General features: G+C 36.9%; 1 protein-coding gene across 1 annotated transcript; it reads right to left on the reverse strand.

Annotated features, from left to right (window-relative positions):
• Positions 1-3687: 3687 nt before the first annotated feature.
• On the reverse strand, positions 3688-24743 carry LOC123503572 (importin subunit alpha-7-like). Its single transcript, XM_045253461.1, has 10 exons — positions 24603-24743; positions 17835-18032; positions 17173-17394; positions 16429-16649; positions 15227-15490; positions 14293-14371; positions 13695-13814; positions 7258-7407; positions 6444-6603; positions 3688-4413 (listed from the first exon to the last, which is right to left on the reverse strand). Exons 2-10 carry the CDS (start codon positions 18030-18032, stop codon positions 4220-4222), a joined length of 1608 nt encoding a protein of 535 aa, XP_045109396.1. The 5' UTR covers positions 24603-24743; the 3' UTR covers positions 3688-4219.
• Positions 24744-25158: the final 415 nt, after the last annotated feature.

The following is a 25158-nucleotide window of genomic DNA, read 5'->3' on the forward strand; positions in this document are numbered from 1 at the left end:
GAGAGAGGAGAGAGAGAGAGAGAGAGAGGAGAGGAGAGGAGAGGAGAGAGAGAGAGAGAGAGAGAGAGAGAGAGAGAGAGAGAGAGAGAGTGTGTGTGTGTGTGTGTGTGTGTGTGTGTGTGTGTGTGTGTGTGTGTGTGTGTGTGTGTGTGTGTGTGTGTGTGTGTGTGTGTAATTCACCTCGGTCGCCTGCTGGTCACCCAGCCAGTCTTCCCCATTACGGAGCGAGCTCAGAGCTCATAGACCGATCTTCGGTAGGACTGAGACCACAACACACTCCACACACCGGGAAAGCGAGGCCACAACCCCTCGAGTTACATCCCGTACCTATTTACTGCTAGGTGAACAGGGCCACACATTAAGAAGCTTTCCCATTTGCCTCGCCGCCACGGGACTCGAACCCGGCCTCTCGATTGTGAGTCGGCGTGCTAACCACTACACTACACGTGTGTGTGTGTGTGTGTGTGTGTGTGTGTGTGTGTGTGTGTGTGTGTGTGTGTGTGTGTGTGTGTGTGTGTGTGTGTGTGTGTGTGTGTGTGTGTGTGTGTGTGTGTGTGTGTGTGTGTGTGTGTGTGTGTGTGTGTGTGTGTGTGTGTGTGTGTGTGTGTGTGTGTGTGTGTGTGTGTGTGTGTGTGTTTCACTGTTTGATCTGCTGCAGTCTCTGACGAGACAGCCAGACATTACCCTACGGAACGAGCTCAGAGCTCATTATTTCCGATCTTCGGATAGGCCTGAGACCAGGCACGCATCACACACCGGGACAACAAGGTCACAACTCCTCGATTTACATCCCGTACCTACTCACTGCTAGGTGAACAGGGGCTACACGTGAAAGGAGACACACCCAAATATCTCCACCCGGCCAGGGAATCGAACCCTGGTCCTCTGGCTTGTGAAGCCAGCGCTCTAACCACTGAGCTACCGGGTGTGTGTGTGTGTGTGTGTGTGTGTGTGTGTGTGTGTGTGTGTGTGTGTGTGTGTGTGTGTGTGTGTGTGTGTGCGCGTGTGTGTGTGTGTGCACGCACTATGAAATTGTTTGTAAACAAGAAACAAAGCTGACAACCAGCTTCTATTACCCATAGCATGCCTGGACTACACAATACATGGTGACATATATATAAATCTTTGCTATATTGGACAGGAAAAGAACTGGCTTTCAAAACTAATAACTCTCTTAAGAAAAAGACAATGCAGGAATACTTCATCAAAACAACAAACTTGTACCTCAGTAGAGTTTTCTTTTTCTTCTTTTTTTCCTTTTTTGTCCTGGTACACTGCCCCTTACATGCAAAAAAAATTTCACAATTTAAAACAAAATTGATCACTGGATGTTTAGCAGATCCTAATTAACAGACTAGAAAACATTATCATAATACTTCCAACAAAAGAACAAGCTGTCATTCATTCTGTTTTTCCTAACTTCTGATTAATTTACTCCCTTTTTGCATCAAGAGCCCATGTGTGATCATGCAAAACTTTGTTCCTTCATGTGGAATCCCAAAATGACCACTTACATCTTATTCATTTGAATACACATCAAAAGATAAAAATCTCTCAGTTCATTGTTAACAAGAGAGAGAGAGAGAGAGAGAGAGAGAGAGAGAGAGAGAGAGAGAGAGAGAGAGAGAGAGAGAGAGAGAGAGAGAGAGCAGAATGAATGATGAAATGATACTCAAGAATTAGTTTACATACTCAGTGGTTGAAGATCATAAAGCATATCATCAGATTAAATTCAAAGTGCAAAGGAAAGAAAACTAATAAGGAGACGCCTGCATAATACTCTCCAAAATTAAAAGATTTCACTTAATGTTCTTATAATCTTCAAATTCAGTGGCAGAATAATCTGGTATTCGTTTTAACTCAGCATACAAATTCATGCTAACAAAAGTGTGGCTCATTGTTAAGCATACAGCTTTCAAGTTACTTTAAGACCATTAATTTTCTTTATCATTTAAACTACTTTTCAAAGGAAGTGGTCAGGTAAAACAGGTATAAGATGTGATTCCCATGATTAACAATTCCTCCTAATAATTTTTTAACAAGGGTAATGAATGTTAGAATTACAACACAATTCCAACAAAATTAATTTTTGCATGCTAATCACATGGGAGTTAATTTTTTGGAGTGTCTAAAGAAATAATTTGAATTTCAGTTATCTTGAAATTCTAGTTTCTTAATCTTATATGTTCACTATCCTGTGATGTAATGTATCATGGTTATGGCAAGGTGTGATATACTGTGGTGTGTGAAGATGGTGTGATGAGGTGCAATCAAACAGTGTGATTTGTTCTGGAGAATGGTGTGCTCTGATGTATGTTTACATGATGTGATGTAATGTTATGTAATACAACAAAGTTGAGGTGTCTTGTGGTACAGTAAAATATCATGTCCTTGTTTGTGTTATTCTGGGGCACAAATCCCTTCACTCTCTAAGGTTGAATTGGTAAGAATCTGGTGTTATTTTGTCCGTTCAAATAGCGAAAAGATAAATAATTTACATTGAAAAGATAACATTTCTAATTAACACTTGTTGTAACTTGATTCTTAAAGAAAGAAAAATCATGTCAGACTAGTTAACGTCATACAGAGGAATAAACACTGTTTAATCCCTAATCTCAAAATGTGCTCTCATGAAAAGCCTACATTGAAATTTTTTTATTTTCTAGAGGCCAATGGTAAGCATGGCTCAGGAATAAACTATGATGATATGGACATATCTATTGATGAATGAAGAATCTCCAGAAGAAAGTATTTACGAGGCAAGTGAAGAGTACATGAAAAGTACTTGGAAGACAGAAAACTAAATGAAAGAAAAAGAGGAAGAACAAGAAAAGAAGAATGCTTATTTCAGGATTAATCATCTGTTGTTACTATTACAAGCAAAACCGTATATTGTGCCACACAAATTAATTTCTCTTTAAATGTTGTCATATTTGATTTAGCAAATACCATGAATTGGATGAGGGAATCAATTGTTATCTTGAAGCAGAATGCAACTGAAAGTTTATAACACTGAAAATCATATACAGATTTCTGTCAAACATCAATACAGTCTTCAACTTTTGTTTAAAATAAATAAGCAAAATATTTAGCTCAATGAAATCAAGTTCTTTTCTTGTGTGTATATATATATATATATATATATATATATATATATATATATATATATATATATATATATATATATATATATATATATATATATATATATATATATATATATATATATATATATATATATATATATATATATATATATATATATGACATGTAGCCTTCATTACATTACCAAATCTGAAAATGTCAAAATAACAAACAGGCAACAGAATCCGTGCCTATCATGCATGATGATAGTAATCATTGTTAACCAATTTAACTTTTAAGGATATGTCACAGGGGAAAAAGAGAGAAACAGCATAATCAGAAAGAAAGCAGTTGACTCTGGGAGCAGTCACACAAAGATACAAGAACAACTTGCACAAGTTCTCACATACTCTTTATAGAGATTTTACATATTTCATTATATGTAGCAGAAATTAAATGGAAACAATGTACCTTCCTGGACATCAGATATTACTATTAACATGGTACTTTTTTTTCTTTCTTTTTTTTTTTTTTTTTTTTTAGGATGTGAATAGTTAAATTCTCCAATGTTATCCATCTATCAAGTTGCATCAGTTATTTACAGTGTGTGTGTGTGTGTGTGTGTGTGTGTGTGTGTGTGTGTGTGTGTGTGTGTGTGTGTGTGTGTGTGTGTGTGTGTGTGTGTGTGTGTGTGGTTTTCTTTGATTATACTGTCTTAGGGACTTAGTTATTAAAAGTCCAAACACACATATGAACACAATTCCTGATTACATTTAGACTATGCATGGCAGAGAAGTCATTATAATGGCCATATTCTACATGTTCTCAGTGACATTTTGATGCCAGAGAAAGAGAATAGCATATTAAGCTATGAAAAATTCATATATGCATTTCATTGCTAAACAAAAATTAAAAGTGACAAGATCACTGTAAAGGAGAAAATCTGAAGTATAGTAATTATAAGTAATCAACTGTATTAAAACAATATAAAAGTGAATCTGTATGTGATATACTGATGTCCAGGTTCTTCAAGTACAAAAACATATTAAACATAGTTTCAGATAAATTCCCATAATTACAATCTTTATAGGTTTCTAGTTCTACAGAACTGTACTTCAGGGTTCAGTAGGTCCTGTTAGAAGTTGAAGCCACCCTGTGGAGGAGCTCCTGCTTCAGGATTAAACTGGAACTGATGGCCCGACTCATCAACAGTAGGAGCCACCTTGGAATCTTCCTCCTCTCCTCCAAAGTAGTGTTCAATGATCTCAAAAGCTTTCTGATAGATTTCCAGATTTTCATGACTTTGCAGGAACTCTATCTTGTCTAAGCCTGTCACAGAATGGAAGTGTGTGTAAATATTAGGCACATCACAAGAAAAACACACATTTTCTATAATGGTAAGACATGGGATATTGTATTACAAACATGAATAACTTTCAAGCTCTACTCAATTTGAATACATATATAAATCTCTAAACCTGTCATAACATCTGATCAACATATCCAAAAAGAATTTCTTATTAAGTAATCTTCAAAGGCAAAATTGATTAATTTTCATTCTCAAAACCCACTAAATATCTTTTACAATAAAGGAGACAACAAGAAAAGCAACTGATTGCTGAAGGAGAGAATGAGTTACCCACTGAAAGGCATGCAACCATTCACACTCCAAAAAAATTTTAACTACAGACCTTGAGCTGCAGCTAAGCAAAAAATCCTGGGCATCACTGACAGGCCCAGGAAACCTCTTGTGGGAGGTGCTGCACCACCTACCTGTGATAGAATCACAATCCCTCCCTCCCAAGTTTTCTCAAATGCACTCCCTTGATTTAAGTTCTCTATCTAGCTCATATAATTTCAGTTCTTTATGTAATATTACACACTGTTTCTGTCCCTTATATAGAAGGAAAGAAAGCTCCACTATACTATGAACAGAATCAAGGGCTATTCATCCCATCATTTCCATTCTTTTCAATGAATGTGATATCTGTATGAAAATAACATGACAATGCCACTTCAGTCTAGTTTGGAATTAAATATGGTATTTTACTTATTAGCAATTTACCAATTTCAACAAAATGGTCAATATTTTGAGTGCATTTTTGCAACCTGGTTTTTATATCATATCACTACTCCTATTAGAGCAATATATATATTTTCTAAATCCTTCTTCAGTATAAATATTTTAGTTCAACTCAAGCCTCCAACATCTTGTATGATAACAATGCTTTTCAAACAAACATGGAGCAAGTGGTGTGCAATGTGGTTTCTGCATGAGTGTTATGCTGCTTGCCAAGCAGATTTCCTCTAGAAGGAATTCAAATGTGAAAAATCCAGTTGTTTTTGCTCTTGGCAACTTGATGCTAGAGACCAATACTGGGACTGCTTCTGGGAACTTGTTCGTGTGGCTGGGGAAGCTTACGCTGCTTTGCCGTGATCTTCCATAAGCTGTCAACTTGAAAACTTTTGAATAAAAGTCATCCAATTTACTCGATTGTTTTCTCACAGAAATTCTTTGTGACTTTCCCTTGCAGATATTGTGCTTCAAAATGTCATAGTAAAGAATTTCATACAATCATGCCAAAACCTTGGAAAGGTCAGTGGTGCATACTCATGAGTTTCAGAGTAGAAAGTTAGTTTGAAGGCTTGAGACCACAAGGAAGTCATAAATTCACTACCCATGCATTCATAAATGTCCACTTTTATTTCCACCCACACCTTGTTTATCGGTTCCACATATCTATGGTTGTACCACCATTCACACAACTTGAGCATCACTTCCACTTATGAATACTTACAACCTAAATATAAAGCTGTATTTTAAGCACATCCTTCTTTATCTGAACACAACCACACTAAATTCACAATTATTATCTTCCACACCTATTCATTTCAAAACACCCAGATCATTTTCTCTATTTATCATCTCTCTTTTCAATTCAACCAGTTAAATATGTCTCTTTTCTGACCAATATATCTCATGTAATGTTGAGTTTTTAAGGAATACTGATACTACAAATATAATCTGAAGCTCAACTTCCATTCTGACATCAGTGATATATCCTAAGAATGAAGTAACTTTGAAATGGTCCAGTAATTTCAATAAAATCTATATCTAACAAACTTTCAAACAGTCTGTCATATAGGATTCTTCATCTTAAGGATATATTTGTTCATACTAAGTCCAGCAAATTTAATAAAGGATGCTTTGTAATTCAAGCTCTTTTTTACTTGTGTAAGTGTGATATATAACATAATGCATAAGAACACCTTAAAGAAGTAAATCTTCCTTTTGGAACAGAGCAATAAGAAAAAAAAAAAAAAAAAAAAGCAAACTGATGCACGAAGTGAGAACTTACCATAACACTCCTCAACCAATACTGCATATGGGTTCACTCCAAATGTGGTCTTGGCCTCCTGCTCTCCAAGTTGCAATATATTCTGGATACCATTCAATGCCACCTGAACAATCTTTGCATCCATTACTGTCAGGAGATCACAGAGTGGAGCTATGCATCCCTACAAAAGAGAAGAGGTAATGTTAAGCATCTGCTTTCACTGTCATCTTTTATCATTATAAATAATAACCCAGCATCTTAGTAAACAATTTCTCTTCATCCCAATAATGATGTGTTAGTATTATCTGTGGACATGTCAGTAAAATTTTAAAAAATATTTCCTGCATTAGAAAGCATTCAAACTATCATTACTAAATATCAAAAGTTCTTTTCTGCTAAAGACCTGCAACATACTTTGGTTTTACTTCATGGTAAGTTAATCCACAAATAATAAGTAGAGTGTGAAAAATTTAAATTCAATGAATCACAGAGCAAACAAAATATAATTGACTAGTTTGTGTCAGTCTCCAATAAAAATATTTGTCCCAACTAACAATCTAATATGAACATGTGTATACACTGACTGTACAAAAGTAGCCAAGTAATCAAGTATTAAAATATCATATCCTAAGACAGGATGAGAGCAAACAAAAAATAAAATGTAGGGAAAAGTTCACTCAATTTACTGTTCCCAAAAAGTCAATTAAAATTTTTACCGATTCAGATAAGCAATACCCAAAGCACAAAGATACAACATATAAAACAACATATGTAATCTATCATTATTAAAAGACCACATGACAGAAAATGGACAAAACATCTCAAGGACTCTAACATGTTCCACAAGGTATCTGATCTGTGCTGGCGTTCCTCCTGAAGTAGCATTGGTGATAGCCCAGGCAGCCTCCTTTCTAGTCTTAAATTCTGCTTTGCCCAAAATCTCAATGAGCACAGGGAAGATGTTGCAATCAATGACTGCTTGAATCTGTAAAATGAGAAGCATAGATTATATTAATACAATCTCCTAGCCATATAACAAGATTATTACTTCTCCATCCACATCATCCATGTCTTGACATGACTTGAACCCCCATATCAGAAAAAAGATACTAGCAAGGACAACAAACCGAATTCATCACATCTGAAGCTGTGTGCTACTTTTTGTTTGAAATCATCATATATGATCAGACAAGTTAAAGAACCATTTCTATTTCTTTTGTGACATTACACCATCAACTGCACTACCTCAAAATTATTCAATACATTGTTCTTAGACCTATTATTTTTTTTCTTTTTTTCACTTTCCGTTTCTTGATATATTTCTAAAATATATAATGGCTAAGAATGTGCAGGGCAAGGCCTTCCAGGCCAGATAAGTGGTGCAGGTAGGTCCAGAACTCCCTCCTCAACAAATTACATAATCTGGAAAACTTTTTTTTTTATGTAAGAGGGACAACCAGCCAAGGGCAACAAAAATGTGATAAAAAAAAAAAAAAGACCCACTAAGGTGCCAATCCCTTAAAAGTGAAAAAGAAAGGGGACTCCTTGGCTGATATAGGAGTCATCTTATTTATTTTTTTTTTTTCCAATTCTAAATCTTGAATGAAGAATGTATATGTAGGTGCATGTAGTTTTGTGTGAAGGAAGAGTTGTCTTTAGAGAGCAGGCTGTGACTGCCCACTTGTGTTGTGAGACACAAAGGGAAACATTCAGTGAGGTCACAGCTGGCTTTAACCCTTAAAATCCGGGGAGCTGACTTACTTTCCATCTGCTACAGCAGATAAAAATCACACCTGTCGAAAATGCTAAAAGATTTTTTTTCTTATAAAAGCATATTTCTCTTTATCATTCTGAGTATAACGACATAGTTTTCAACATGTTATGACCTCTGAGAGCAAAGTTATTGCAAATCAAAAAATTCTCCTCGAACCTGTGGCAGAACCTGCCGCTAAAAAATACCCCCCCCCAAGACTCCGATAACAGCGCGCATGCTCTCTCTCTCTCTCTCCTTTCGGGATTTTGAATTTGATGTAAAAGTATGAACTTTTGCACTTTCATGTCTTGAAAATGCAAACTCAGATATATGAAATGATGTGCAAAACAGGAAAAGAAAAAGAAACCACATATTACAAGTACAGTAATACTCCGCTTAACGAACGTTCATTTCTGGTTTAACATATGTACTATATAAAGTTAGACCAAAAAGTCTGCATAACGTACAACCACATCCGTTTTAGCGAATCTTCTGGGTTTGAATTTGCTGGGTGAGAGACCAAACGCAGCATCTTCGCTGTGATTGTCTGGTTCCCCGCCTGTCTCTAGTGCTCCTGGAGCTGGATCCAAGATTCTTAAACAACCTCAGAGCAACCTCCTCCCGCAAAATGGCTTCCATGAACGCTTGGAGGGACGGTGACAAGGTTGCTCTGAGGTTGCTGGGAACACCACCTCTGGAGGTGGTGTTACTGTCTTATATATGCATATATGTTCACAAAACAACATTTCTATTAGCTTTTTACAAACCTTGCCCCCAAGAAAGGATTGTTTTGTAATGCATAAAGTGAAATCTTACATGGAATACCAAAAAATAAAGCAGAGATGGTGAGATCGGACACAGAGGGCAGAGACTCCAGCAACTTGGCCACTTCTTCTTCTTGTGACCTTTTTAGCTTGGCGTGTTGTCTTTCACCACAATATTAAATTTGTTTCCACTCCTCTATTGCCTGCTATAATGGATATCATATCTTAGTATTCATATACGCTCATGCCATGAGGATAACCTCGACTCCATGGCAGTGAGATAGTGAATTACTAATGAAATATCGCGCTATTTCATTAGTAATTCACTATCACTCACTGCCACGGAGTCGAGGTTATCCTCATGGCATGAGCGTATATGAATACTAAGATATGATATCCATTATAGCAGGCAATAGAGGAGTGGAAACAAATTTAATATCGTGGTGAAAGACAACACGCCAAGCTAAAAAGGTCACAAGAAGAAGAAGAAGCGACCAAGTCACCTAAGTCTCCGCTGTTTGTAGCCAATCTCATCATCTCTGTTTAATTTTTGGTATTTCATGCAAGATTTCACTTTATGCATTACAAAACAATCCTTTCTAGGGGGCAAGGCTTGTAAAAAGCTAATAGAAATATATATATATTTTTTTTTTAACCCATGTGGTATGTTGGGGACCAGCCCAGAACACATCCCCCCTATTTCCATTATTTCCTATGGGAAAATTACGTCTGCTTAACGAATTTCCGCTCTACAAACAGTTTTGACACCCCCTATCCTGTTCGTTAAGCAGAGTATTACTGTATTGTAGACTTCTATAATAACTGGAATCTGGTAACTCTTATTAGCAATGGAAGTCACATGACTTGGCCGACATGCACAGTCCTCTAGAGGTAACCATGGGTGACACACACCAGCGCATTGCTCGAGGGGAGTATGTGAGGAGATTTATGAACGTCGCTGTGAGGGTTGGTCTCTGTCTCCCAGATCACTATCAGAATCATCACTGGAGTCTTCACATTCTTCTGTCTCAATAAAAAATCAGTCTTCATTTTCATCACTATCCTCAATGTCACTACCGAGTAACACTGACATAAAATCACTCAAAGTACCATTTCCTCCCTCCGAGTCACGGGGTTGCCAAATGTCGCCTCCAAATGGGAAAAGATCACCTGTTGTGTGGGAAAATATGTCTCAAGGCTCAAGGAAGCGAGCGAGAAAAGTTACCAGATACCTCCACTTGCCCCAGGAACAACAGTGAGGGAGAAAGATTCAAACGTTTAACGTGGTAAAATCATGATTTCCTGAACGATCCCCACCTCTTCGCACGCAACGATACAATCTTCCCGAAACGATCACTGTACGTTAAGGGTTAATGGTAAGTTTACAGCTCCCTCTGAACCAGTGCTATTAGATCTCACTGGGAGTAATTATTGTTTCGGCAGGTGTCAGGTGTCTACTGCCTCCTCCTTGAGTATGTCCAATATCTGCTTGTACAAACCAATCATAGCTGTTATGTTCTTAGCAGTAACCCTCACCTTAATAACCCACTTTTTAACACACACACACACATATATAATTTGATTAGAAATATTGGATTAGCCTTTCATTATATGGATAAAGATATGATGAAGAAATTAATTAGTACGGTAATTAGACCAAGATTGGAATATGCTGGGGTGGTTTGGTCCCCTTATAAAAAGAAGCATATAAGGAAGTTGGAGAGATTGCAGAGAATGGCAACAAAAATGGTACCGGAATTGGCAGAAATGACCTATGAGGAGAGATTAAAAGAAATTGATTTGCTTACCTTGGAACAAAGAAGAGAAAGAGGAGATTTAATATAGGTTTATAATTTGTTGAATGGTTTGGATGAAGAGGATAATGAACAAATGATGTTGAGAGAGGAAAATTTAAATAGAACTACGAGATCACATAGTAAAAAGATAGCCAAGGGAATATTTAACCCTTAAGGCCCTGTAAAATTACAACTAGGTGACTTTAACCCTTAAAGTATGTTGATCGTTTCGGGACAATTGTAGTGTTGCGTGCGGAGAGGCGGGAATGGTTCCAGGAATCATGATTTTTCCCCGCTAAATGTTTGAATCTCTCACCCTCACTATTGGTCCTGGGGCAAGTGGAGGTATCTGGCATCTCTTTTCGCTCGCCTCCTTGAGCCTTGAGACATATGTTCCCACACAATAGGTCATCTTTTCCCATTTCGAGGTGGCATCTGGCAACCTCCATGACTCAGAGGGAGGAAACTGTACTCCGAGTGATGTTATGTCAGTGTTACTCGGAAATGACATTGAGGACAGTGATGAAAATGAAGACAGTGATTTTTTTATTGAGACAGAAGAAAGTGAAGACTCCAGTAGTGATTCTGATAGCGATCTGGGAGACAGAGACCAACCCTCGCAGCAACATTCATAAACCTCCTCACATACTCGCCACGAGCAAAGCGCTGGTGTGTGTCACCCATGGTTGCCTCTACAGGACTGTGCTTGTCAGCCAAGTCACATGAATCCCATTGCTAATAAGAGTTGTCAGATTCCAATTATTATAGAAATCCACAATACTTGTAATATGTGGTTTCTTTTTCTTTTTCTGTTTTGCACATCATTTCATATATCTGAGTTCACATTTTCATGACATGAAAGTGTTAAAGTTCCTACTTTTATTACATCAAATTCAAATGCCCGAAAAGAGAGAGAGAGAGAGAGAGAGAGAGAGAGAGAGAGAGAGAGAGAGAGAGAGAGAGAGAGAGAGAGAGAGAGAGAGAGAGAGAGAGAGAGAGAGAGAGAGAGAGAGAGAGAGCACTCGCACGGTGTTATCGGAGCTTGGGGGATATTTCTTAGCAGCGGGTTCTGCCATGGGAGAATTCTTTGATATGCAATAACATTGCTCTCAGAGGTCATAGCATGTTGAAAACTACATCGTTGTACTCAGAATAACACAAAGAAATATGCTTTTATAAGGAAAAAAATCTTTTAGCATTTTTGACGGGTATGATTTTTCCCCGTTGTAACAGATGGAAAGTAAATCAACTCCCCATACTTTAAGGGTAAAAAAAACAAAAGAAATGATGAAGTACAAAATACAGTAATCGCCTGCGTATACGGATTGCCACTATCCGGAATTCACTACTATCCAGAGCTATCCCCATGCGTATTCAAACCTACCACGCGAGCAATCCCTCAATCCCGCTAGGTGGCAGCATTTACTCCCGTGCCCTCCTGCTCTCACTCACCGACAACTTGAGTGATGGCAGCGCTATTCGCCAAGTTTGTAGCATTCTTCGTCATTCTAGCATGGCAGGAGTGTACATACATCCCACCACCACTTAAGGCGGCGTCACACTAGCACTTTTTCCGTCATCTTCGACGATTTCCGTTGTTTTTAACTGTTCCGTCAACTCTTTCCGTAGTCTTGAGTCAGACGAAATGCACCATTTTCCTCTAGGTCAGTTTTTAGTCAAATTAAGATCTATGGCTTCTAATCAACACTTTTATAATAAAATTAATTTCCTTGTTAATTGGAATGATGTTATAATCTCAAATTAATAGAATCTTGATAAGTAGATGTAAATATATTTGTGTGTGTGTGTGTGTGTGTGTGTGTGTGTGTGTGTGTGTGTGTGTGTGTGTGTGTGTGTGTATATCATATATATTTTCTTTTATCTGGCCTAGCAGTGAAAAGTGGTTCAGTTGTTTATTTACATTTCTCTGGGACTGTGATGCTCCAAGGCAGAACTTCCAAGTACCAACTGGCCAAGATGAGCTGCTCTGCTGTTTATGAGTGGACAAAGCTGTTTGAAGTTTCTCTTAGAGAGCAATAAAGACCCAAAATAATGACAACTTGCTGAGGTGGGAAGACGCCGTCATGTTTGTTTACAGTTGACAAACGCGACAAAGGCGGTAGTGAGCTTGTGTGTGACGACGAGCATCGACAAAAGTTGACAGTCTTAAGAAAGTTGACGGTAAAGTGGTCGTGTGACGCCGCCTTTATTGTTGTGTGTACATCCCACCATCCCTTGTACTGCTTAGGTACCATTTTTTGTTCTAGATTATACATTTAATGTGCTTTCATTCATTGTTTTCTTATCCATTTGGATTAAGTACATGCTTTTTTCTCAATTTATAAGGGGTTGGGAGAGGAAATTCTGCATATCCAGATATTTCATGTATCTGCCAGGGCCTTGGCTGCTATAATCCGGATATGTGGGTGATTACTGCAACACAGTAACCAAAATAACACATTCCAGACATCACAAAGCAGGCGACTGTCTCTTCACAGTGTTGTCAAGGCACCATTGTTGTGACACTTCAGCGAATAGAGATTTCTTGCTACAAGTGAACTCACTTTTAGCCATGAATGGAAAAATGTGATGAATTGGTTTACCCACCATCCCAAGAGCTAACTTTACACACAGACTACATATGCAAACAAACAAAAGTGAACCATTGCTACAAGAAATCAAGTGATGTACCAAAAAGATAGCAAATTAATAAGATGAAAAATTAAGTCTTAAACCATAATACATCTTGAATGCCGTTATAAATGATATTTCACCATCTTTATTTACTGATTGAAAATATATAACCATCTTTACTTCAGACTACACAAGTCCTAAGAATTATAAGTACAACCCTAAATTACAATCCCTTACGGGTCCACTGCATATTGCAACAAGCAGTGTCTAAATTATTTGCCTAAAACAGGTCCAAATAAAAGAAAATATCTAAAGCATATATTACCTGGGAACGATTACCAGCAGTGATATTTGATATTGTCCAGCAAGCCTCTTTACGGATAGATTCCTTGGGGGATGACAGCAGATGCAGGAGACATGGAAGTGCTGAACAATTCAAAATTACCTGCAAAAAAAAAAAAAAAAAAAAAAGGCATTTCATTACCATCACTTCACAAACTGACAATAAAAGCACAAAATAATATCTACCTTCTTATTTGGCACAAGGCACTTCAGCATAAAACAAGCATATACCTATAAGATCTGGTACGCTTGACAAAATCATTAGGAATACACTGAAATAAAAACCTAGGAAAAAATCAATCTGGAGATATGAGCTTACAATACTGACAATGCAAAACTGACACAATGGAAGAAACGAGAACCTTATGTATAGTATAAAGATACAAAATAAATTCAAACAAACCAAATCCCCCTAAGAAGACCTCTACAAAATACTTAAATATTACATTAGTAAATGTCATATCAATGAGAATATAATCAATAAATCTGTATGAAATATTTTACATATATCTAAATTCATTCTCTTCTTAATCAATTTTCAAAAAGCATTAGAAGCAGAGTGTGACCAGAATAATGCTTACCTGTGTTTGAACATCATCACCGGTCACAATGTTACCAACCGCTCTTAATGCTGCTGCTACTACACTATGCTGATTAAACCTGAAAGAGGGAAAGCTCTGCTATTCATTTGTCTCACAATAATCAAGACATTTGTCAATAAATAAAATCAATGAAGATAAATGAGAGGTATACATAAGTAAAAAGAAGTCAAGCTCAAATAACATCCAGATAAAGTAGCCCAATAATCTGGTTAAATAAACATAACTATAACATCTTGTCTTAGTTAGCTTAGTTTAGCTGAAGTAAGATAAGCAGAATTCCTTTACCACATAACATTAAAGGAAGCTGCAGGAAGTTATCAAGCCTGCATGTGGAAATCCCTGTATAAAATATACCTACCTATTTCTATCTATCATCCCCCTCCATACATATGTCTAATCTTCATTTAAAGTCTTCCAATGACTTGGCACTAACAATTTGATTACTAAGTCTATTCTATTCACCTTTCATTTCAGAAACTACATGCACCATAAAAACAGGTTTGACCTGAGGCATGACATGGCAGGCAACAAGGCATTTCTCCCCACTTCTTAATCTTCTTATTCAAAATTCCATTCTCTGCATGGGTGGTGAGAAATGTGACAGCCTGTAACTAACACCTACAGAAAAAGTTTGCCTACTAACTTAAATCAACTGCATTCCTTATCCATGATGAAAGGCACATATTGAAACAATGTGGGAGACAAAACAAATTAGAACAATGAAATAGAATTGAATAACAATTTAATAAACAGAATACTGTAGTAGAATAGAACAATAAAATAGAAAAATGATGTATATCTAGCTGACATTAAACAAATTGAATATTAGTGCTTCCAGTGTTCCCTGAATCAAATATAATTATTAAACTAAAATGCTGTATAATATATACACAAACCATTCAGAAACACTCACATTAAGAGCTCAACAAGTCTACGGCACACCCCAGCATCAATGACAGCTTGGATCTTCTCGTTGGGCCCATCACTGAGATAGCTGAGGGCCCAGCAAGCATCCGCCAGCACATCTGCATCACTATGAAACAGAAGCCGAGACAGAACAGGAAGGCAGGGCGACACACGGGCGAAGTCTGGGGGAGGGTTTTTTCCCCGACACAGGTTACTGAGGGCCCATACGGCATTGCGAGTCATGGAGAGACGAGTGGACTTACTGAGGAGTCTGGAAGAAAATGTTTTACTCTTAATTGAAAACTAAGATGGAAAACATAATAAGCATGCAAGTGTGTGTGTGTGTGTGTGTGTGTGTGTGTGTGTGTGTGTGTGTGTGTGTGTGTGTGTGTGTGTGTGTGTGTGTGTGTGTGTGTGTGTGTGTGTGTGTGCACGCGCAGGTGTGGATGAAAAGTAGGGCAACAATCTAGCTCTACTTTTTTTTTCTTTTTTCCTGGCCTATAGCACCTGTAGGTAACTTGAAGAGTATTAGAAGCACTGTTAAGCTTCTACCCTTTAGTGGCACAGGCATTTTATTTAATAGTGGTACTCATATTAGGGTACCACTATAAATATCACCATCCAAGTGCATCTTTGGTGTAACCACAAGGAACCTAGGTATCATTGACATGTAGGTAACTTTAAACCACTTGAGAAATGGCAAAGTATCAAGGTGATACATGGTGGGATTCAAACGTACATGTGGACATCTGCCCGATCCTACACTCACCACCTTATCAACTATGCCACATTAAATCATAGGAGACATACAAAACAAAGTGCTTATTCCAATACACAAACTAAAGATCACATTTTCCAAAAATCACTCATACTCTTTGTATTAATGAGGTACAAAAGTAGCAAAAGATACCAGAATGGTATATGATAAAGTCTAATTGGCCCCCTGACATTTCCTACATACACTGTATTTTCTTGATAGTGATATGCAAGTGCATCAACAAATATGAGTATATATCTTGTTAGCTGATTATCCAGGTACAGTTACAATTTTACAATTACAATAAAACTATATATAATTGAGTATATGCATCTGGAAAACAGTCAATGAGCAAATACAAAAGTTTCATCTCAGCTTCTAACATACTCTGAACAACATTAATCAAGACAACATTTTTTTTCATACCAGCGGGCAATAAGACTGATACTCACTGTAATAAAGGCATCAGAATATTTTCAGATAAAACATAATCTCTGCAGTCTGGAGAGTCTCCTGCTATGTTCCCAAGGGCCCACACTGCTTGTTCCTGGACGTCTTCAAAATCTGAACTCAGTAGCTGGATAAAGATAGGCACAGCACCAGCTTCTATTACAATTCGTGTCTGTGTGCTGGTTCCCGAGGCAATGTTGGTGAGAGCCCAAGCCGCCTCAAACTGGTGAGTAAATGTGACACATGAATATATGTACATACATGGTGACATATATGAGAACACAAAGATACTTTGTTATTATCAGTTTTCAAAGATATTGCAATTAAGTTCACAGCATGTATGTCAAGCGGTAAATCTCAAGGTGATATTGTGTTGAGTACAGCAATATTCTTATAACATTCTGGATATCTGAACTAAACTCTCAATCTATAATTTCAACTCATCACTTACCTTGTCACTTTCATTTTTATACTTTTATTCCATTTTTTTTTTTTTTTTTATGTACATGATAAAGCCATCTAACAAATCTGTATACCTTTCTTCCATCTTATTCAATCCTCCCACTCTTTTCTTTCTCCATAATCACTTAGTCAAACTAAAATAACAAATAAAATAACAAGATTCATTATGACAATATTTTACTTTAATTCCTTTATTTCTAACCTTGATTTCAAGAGACAAGACAACAAATTCACTTAACACTATAATGAGTAACTGAACAAAATGGACGATAGTAAACATTTACCTGCAACGTGCAATGCCCATCCCTCTGAAGGAACTCCACAAACTTTGGAACAATGCCAGTCTGGATGACTTCATCTATTGGTGGATTAGGCTCCCTGGACAGTAACTTTCTAAACTTTTGTGTGGCATTGAGCTGAGCCTCCAGGTCATCACTGTAGAGCACCTGCACCATTTCAGATGTAATAAGACTGCCACCCACTACTGTCCCTTGTTGATTGCTCTCCTGTAACAAACATTACAATTTTCACCATTTGGCAGCAGGGTGGATAATTATGTTAAATATTCTAGTTTTAGGTGAACCTATTCTAGATGTGAAAATATACACAGAAACTAGAACCAAAACTCATGGACAAATGTACAATATACATGATTGCATGGGCACACTCACACTCACTTTCTCTCTCTCTCTCTCTCTCTCTCTCTCTCTCTCTCTCTCTCTCTCTCTCTGATGCTGGATAACCACCAAGGGCTTACACCACATTGACTTGTCAGTGTGTGGGTCCTCAAGACCATTTGCCAGTATTTCATATCATCCACTATAAACAATAGCATATAGAGTAACAGCAGAACAAACTCTTGATACTTTGTTTGTAAGCATTAATGACTACAACCACAACTTTTTGCCACACAGATAAGTAATGATGATGATACATGTTAACTCACCTGGTTCATAGAAGCTTCTACTGACTCATCTTCACCAAGACCTGCTGTTAAGTCATTTACATTTCGGCGCTTTGCAAGTTGTTGTTCCCTTTTCTGTTTCCTCAGCTGTACTCCTTCCTCTTCCCGTCGTCTCCTCATCTCAGCAGAGTCTAAGCCTTGGTTTTTATACCGATACTTGTGCTGTGATGTGCCCGACATCTGAAAAACACATTTATTAGCACCCCATTCATATGACACATAATGTATACATAAAAAATGAGAGAGAGAGAGAGAGAGAGAGAGAGAGAGAGAGAGAGAGAGAGAGAGAGAGAGAGAGAGAGAGAGAGAGAGAGAGAGAGAGACAGACCTTCATCCCAAGTTATAAGTATCTAAGGGGGCATATTATCAGTACTGTAATTTTAACATAAAATAAGTTCAAATAAAATTTATTTCAATTCATTAAGTATACTGCCCCTTAAATATATTAACTTCAGGATCAAAACTTGTTCTGATTGGTTGAATCACAACCAAATTAAGATAGCATGGATTTATCCACGTTTATATTGGCAATGGCAACAAACAATGTTGTACAGCACTTCCTGGTTGGGCTGAAACATCTCAGTATCCTACAACTAAAAGTAGCTATTATCATACCATCTGTCTTCTCACACCACAGCTAGCCACATCCTAGTCCACTATGAGTAAGATGCTAAGGAATTCTTCTTCATCCACAATAAACCTATGAGGTGTCCTTACAACATGAGGATTTTCATCAGGAGCAAGTAGAATGTTCATTGGAACATACAACTCTCAATAGCCTCTAGACAAGAATATTCCAACTCCCAAGCAGCACTAAGTATTACCCACAAATGGACTACATAGTGAACCTCAGTACTTACTACTTACTGCAAGTCATTTATCTGTGAATTTGACACCAATAAATAATAAAACATTAACAAGAGTGAACAGATCCCCATCACAGCAGTATCATTGCAATAGAACATGTAGTGAAGAAAAAATAACTAGATGATACAACCATTGCATAAAGAAGAGTAGTCAGTGCAAGCCTGGCCAATGCACAACAATGGAATTGTGAATGATTTAACAGAATTTTGCAAGATATGAAACACTATGTCATCTTATAATGAGACTGATGATACTGATAGACATGTTATTTATTGGTAAGCTCATGAGGACAGGTTTCAATATTAATACTGTAAAATTCTGTTGGAGTGGAGAATGGAAAAGAAAGGGGACTGCAGAGGAGAGGGAGGAGTTGCTGTCCTTTCCTCCCCTTCTTAGTACCTACTCCTTCCCTTCTCTTCCTAACCTTCTCCTATATCATCAATTGCTGCTCCTCCATTGCCTGCAATCATGCTCCTTTTCCCTTCCCCTCCTCATCCTCTATGACACAATGCCACAATAATGACAATGACCTGTTGTGGTTTTGTACTAGTGTTTTATCAGTAAAATAGCAATAAGTATCATCTGTTTTGTTACAAGATACTGTTATATCCCACAACTTAACAGAAATTAGCACTAAATAGTTCCAAACCTTCCTCACAGCATATATAGCAGGCCTCCAGATGCTTCACTGAACATCAACTTCACCTAATGCTTCTAAGTTTTATCAATTATATAATTGTCTTAGTGAACATCTTTTGTAAATCTTTCAAGATCCAGCTCCCCCCAAGACTTCTGGCCTGTAATAGACATCACTAATAACTTAAGTTCTTCATCTTTCCCTCCTCTATTTCATCATGATGAAACCACTGGCATCTCAATATTCAAACCCTTGCTAAAAATTCTATCTTGGATAATTCTGGGCTTGTTCCTCTCTCTCCTCCACCCTCTGATTATTAGATGCTATTGATTACAATTCTTTGCAATGTTTTCCATGGCCTTGCTGGCCAAAAACCAAATTCTTTCAATTCTATCTTTCCTTCTTGCTAGAAGTTTGCCTACTTTCACCCTGTTCCTAAAAAGGGGTGAACATTCTAATCCCTCAAACTACTGTCCTATTGCTTTAATCTAAAGTTTGTAATATTGTCAAAAGGAAGATTCTTAAGGGCGTATCACACTGACCTATGATAAAGAGAACATGGGTCATGGTTTTTGGTGCAAAACTAGGAATGTTATCACACACAAGCCACCTGTGTTCTTGCTGTGCTAAGTAAATGGCCCAGCAACCAAGACCAAGCCTAACCAAAACAAACCAGAACTAAATCAAATCAAACCAGAACTAAGCTATGTCTCTTATACCTCAACCTGTGCTTCATGCTGAAATTTCATTTGCAATTCCTGTTATTGAAGAAGAGGAAAAAGAAGAAAAAGCTAGAGAAGAACCAAGAAGTGCATGACAGTAACTTTGGAGTTGGGGATAGTTGCCACAAGTGCAAACTATTGACATGATACATATGTATATATGTATGTATGTATGTATGTATGTATGTATGAATATATATATATATATATATATATATATATATATATATATATATATATATATATATATATATATATACATACATACATACATATATATATATATATATATATATATATATATATATATATATATATATATATATATATATATATATATTCATACATACATTCATACATACATACATACATACATATATACATATGTATCATGTCAATAGTTTGCGCTTGTGGCAACTATCCCCAACTCCAAAGTTACTGTCATGCACTTCTTGGTTCTTCTCTAGCTTTTTCTTCCTTTTCCTCTTCTTCAATAACAGGAATTGCAAATGAAATTTCAGCATGAAGCACAGGTTGAGGTATAAGAGACATAGCTTAGTTCTGGTTTGATTTGATTTGTTCTTCTGTTTTATATATATATATATATATATATATATATATATATATATATATATATATATATATATATATATATATATATATATATATATATATATATATATATATATTCAATATTCCAATATGAAAAATTTGTGCACATTCTTTTGAGTTTGTATAACAAGTTTCTATCACATATCTTATGTTTATTTTTCTATTGGGATAGCATATAGAGAACCAGAATGGATATCAAGCCATCCCAATTTTGTTCCACTAATCTTGGGAAAGTTCCAGCTATCTGGAGAGGTTGTTCCTTGTTCCTGTATCATAGGCCAGTGTGATACTCCTCCCCCATTTACACATCTATCATTTCACAATTTTCTATCCGATAGCCAGTATGGCTTCCATCAAGGCTACTCTACTGGTGATCTTCTGGCTTTCCTTACCATGTCTTTGTTAACCTCTGCAAGAGATTTTGGTAAAACTTTTGGTGTTGCCTTAGAGCTTAGACATCAAAAACTTTTGACAGTCTGGCACAAAGCTTTTGATTTCCAAACTACCTTGCTAGAGTTGCTATCCTTCTCTCTGCAGCTTCACTTCAAGATTTCTCTCCAACTGTTCTGTTGCTGTTATGGTAGATGGCCACCTTTCTTCTCTTACTTCTATTAAAAATGTATTACTCAGGGTTCTATCCTGTCACCCACTTTCTTTCTATTATTCATCAATGATTTAAACTAAACTTCTTGTCCTATCCACTCCTACACTCATACCACCCTACACGTTTTCTCATCTTTTAGAAAAGACCAACCCTTTAGGAACTAAATATATCATGCAGTAATGCCACAGGAAGCCTGAGTTCTGATCTCTCTAAAATTTCTGATTGGGGCAGAGAAACCTTAATATTATTCAGTACCTCAAAAACTAAATTCCTCCATCTATCAACTTGAAAACTTTCCAGACAACTATCCCCTCTTCAATGACACTCAAATGTCCCCTATTCTACACTGAATATCCTTAGTCTGTGTTTTACTCATAATCTAAACTGGAAACCACATTTTCTCTAGCTAAAACAACTTCTATGAAGTTAGGCATTCTGAGGCATCTCCACCAATTATTCTCACCCCCAAATGCTAAACACTGTACAGGGGCCTTATCCACTCATGTATGGAATAATCTTCACATCTATGGATGGTTTCACTCATAGATAGGATAAAATCAAAAGATTTTCAACTTATCAACTCTCCTCTGGCTGTTTGTCTTGTCCCTTTCTCACAGTTGCATTCTTGCATCTCTTGTTATTTTCTACCGCTATTTTCATGCCAACTGTTCTTCTGATCTTGCTAAGTGCATGCCTCCCTCCACTCATACCCTCACTGCAAAAGACTTTTTCTTTCTCTCACCCCTATTCTGTCCACCTTTCTAATGCATCAACCAGTATTCTCAGTCATTCATCCCTTTCTCTGAACCTCCCTACCTGCTTCTATATTTACCTTTTCCTATGACTAGAACTTGTTTAAAAGGGATGTTTCAAGACGTTTATCCCATTCTCTTTCAGCCCTGTTCAGGAACTGTCTTAAGCATTTTAAAGTGGTAAACATGCAAGTTGATATGCATACATATGTATGTAAGTCAAATGATGAAATTGCATTGGAAATAAATCAAACTATTTCAAAGGAATATTTAAAAAATTAACAAAAAATAGGTACAAATTTAAGAGCAGATAAAGTTTATCAATGTCATACAAAAGTACATTAAACTACAAAAACTAAAATTAATGTAAGTATCTATAACTTTTACTTAGGATAACAGCAACCAATATAGAACTCTTGGCTTTGTCTGATGGAGATGAAGGGCCTCTGTACAGGTAAAGTTTACAAGGGGCAATTTGCAGCTGCTTGCAGCCAGGGCAGCTGGCTGCAAAATGCAACCACAATTTGCTGAATTGCTAGAGCAGCCAGAAAACTGCTCTGTCAGTCTGATCAGCTGTTTTTCTGGCAATTTTCCAAGGTCATATGAACATAACTATCAATATAAAATTGAAAACGAGAAAAATATTGTTGGAAAGTATTGTAGTAATAACTATTGACTCCACCATTATATATGAACAATGAATACATAAAACATTTAAATTTATTTACAAAAAAAAATAAATAGATGCAGAATTAGCTTACATACATTTTCATTGAGGAAGTCATACCACAATCATTTATTTTCCTTTTTCAAAATAAATACATAAATAAAAAAATAATCCCAATATAAAAGCCAGCTTGAAAGAAGACATCATCTTGATTGCTTATGTTTTGAAGCAGTAGCTAGCAGGCCAGTGGTTCCTCCCCACTGCATGAATGCATTTAGGTGAAACCTGCTGGCTGTTCCAGGTGGCTACAAGCACCCAGATGAAAAAAAAAAAAAAAAAAACTAAGTCTGCCATTCCTTGGTTGCTCACAAGGGAGTGATACACCAGGATGAGGTTGATCTCTGTAAGCTGTAGCAGGGCCAGCAATGTAAGTGCCACACCCCAACTGTCAAGTTGAGCGACTATCTCTTGCTCACTGAGTTACCAAATAGATTTTGCTCCCCCTGAAGGATTTCTTCTTCAGTTAGCTCATTTTGCTAATATAAGAAAAAAAAAGCATGTGATCAGAATATAAAGAAAATGGGCATGCCTGGTATAGTGAGCAGCATTTAATCCATGCAGGTGGTCTTTACCAGATTTTTAAAAGGCACTTCAAATATACAGGCCATGATGAAAGTTTTGTTCATATTTCTCTAGCCCACAACTTTCCCTAATGTGAGTTTTGAGAGAGCACAAAGTTCCAGCCATATCTGCCTGAACACCTCCATTAAATACATTCACTAGCTTTCTAAACTTCTTTCACAACTAATGTGGGCTTTTTCTTAAACTCTCCCTTATCCATACTCATAAAATTGACTTAAAAAAAATGTATAGTTCACTTACATAAAAAGATTACAAACATGCAAAGTACATGCCTTGCCTTCCCAACCACCACCACCTCATTGTCATTAGCAATCACAGGATTCACCATAACTGTTTTCTTCCCTAAACCAATAGAATTCATTATAACTATAAAGAAAAGAGGCAGGGAGTCATAAATCATAGTCTTAATTTCACATCACAAACAATTTTATCTTTATATCCAACAAACTGTTATTTATTAAAGAGGTAGGAAAAGGTAACAGGTCTCTATAACCACAAACACAGTTACCTAGTTTTCACCACTACCTTTCAAGTAAACATTACTAACCTAATACACAATCTGATTTAACTCAAGCTAAATAATTCCTCTAATCACATGATCCTAATCTGCTTTACTAAATTATATGCAAATTGTTCAGCAAATAAATATGCAAATTAGAACAGCCTCAAAAGAATACCTATATTTCCCCCTCATTAGCTAAGGTGGATCTGGCTGGCTTGACTTGGTAAGGTACCGACTGATTAGGTTAGGATTATGGAGTGAACAGAAGGAAAAGAATTAAATCAGCTACATGATTATCCTGATATACTTGAAGAGAACCCCATACATCCTACATAATTACCAACGTTTAATATTATTAAGCATATAACTTTATTCATGTTAGTTAATACAGTAGGCTTCAATAAAATCTCTTTAAAATGTTAAATGGCATATAAATGCACACAAAGAGAGCCGATACATTGACGTCAAAGAGGATTATATGGGACCACCTTCTCTATTCAATCCCAATCCCTCCGCTGAAGATTTAACAAGCTGCATACATGGTGAGAGGCTGAGAACTGACCCTCTGCCTCATGCTAGCGGTGATAACTAGAGCACTGTGTGTAAAAAAAGGCCAGTGTGACATCTGGCTGCCACATTCAAGGCCGGCCATTTATATTTTCCTCTCTCTTGTTACTCTTCCCTCCCCTCGTGGCCGCTTTGGTGCTATTTAGTCCACCTAGACGCAGTTCACGGGGGTACTCACCTTTGTGAAATTTGCAATATGAAAGAAAAGTTAACTGGGTAAAATAATAGACGTGTTGTTGTGCCTCTCCCTCTCTGGAGGTCCCGAGCAGCTGTGTGTGTCACGGGTTCTGGCATCTATAGTTCCAGCAATTATTGGACTCCACTGAACTTACTGCAATCCATCTGTTCCACCCACCACAGTGTATTGCAGAATTGTTATTTAGAAAGAAAACAGTCAAAGAATAGATGGAAAGGACACGAGAAATGCAGGGGGTGGAGAAAAAGTAATAGGTAATAATAGAAGCATGCATCGGAAAACTGCGGAATTGAACTAGCTCATGGCCATGGGAATGTTTATTTCCTCTATTTTCATGGGCAATGATCTATTGGTGATTGATAACACTCATTATGTCATCTTCAATAGTTTTATCTAAGTACATCATACGCACATCACTTAACTATTCCGAGAAATATATAGTTTTTATAATTACACGTTCGTCTTCTAGTATATTGAAGTTACTTTTCTTTAGTAAGCCTACTAGGTACAATTTACGCAATGTAGGGCAGTCTTTGTG

Source organism: Portunus trituberculatus, chromosome 14 (genome assembly GCF_017591435.1).
Source record: "Portunus trituberculatus isolate SZX2019 chromosome 14, ASM1759143v1, whole genome shotgun sequence".
Lineage (NCBI taxonomy): Eukaryota > Metazoa > Arthropoda > Malacostraca > Decapoda > Portunidae > Portunus > Portunus trituberculatus.

Coding starts and splice junctions, on each gene's coding strand:
- LOC123503572 (XM_045253461.1), bottom strand. CDS start 18,032: ATGTCGGGCACATCACAGCACAAGTATCGGTATAAAAACCAAGGCTTA. Junction 17,395..17,834: donor TAGAAGCTTCTATGAACCAG/GTGAGTTAACAT, acceptor TGTTTGTTACAG/GAGAGCAATCAACAAGGGAC. Junction 13,815..14,292: donor GTGATGATGTTCAAACACAG/GTAAGCATTATT, acceptor TTTTTTTTGCAG/GTAATTTTGAATTGTTCAGC.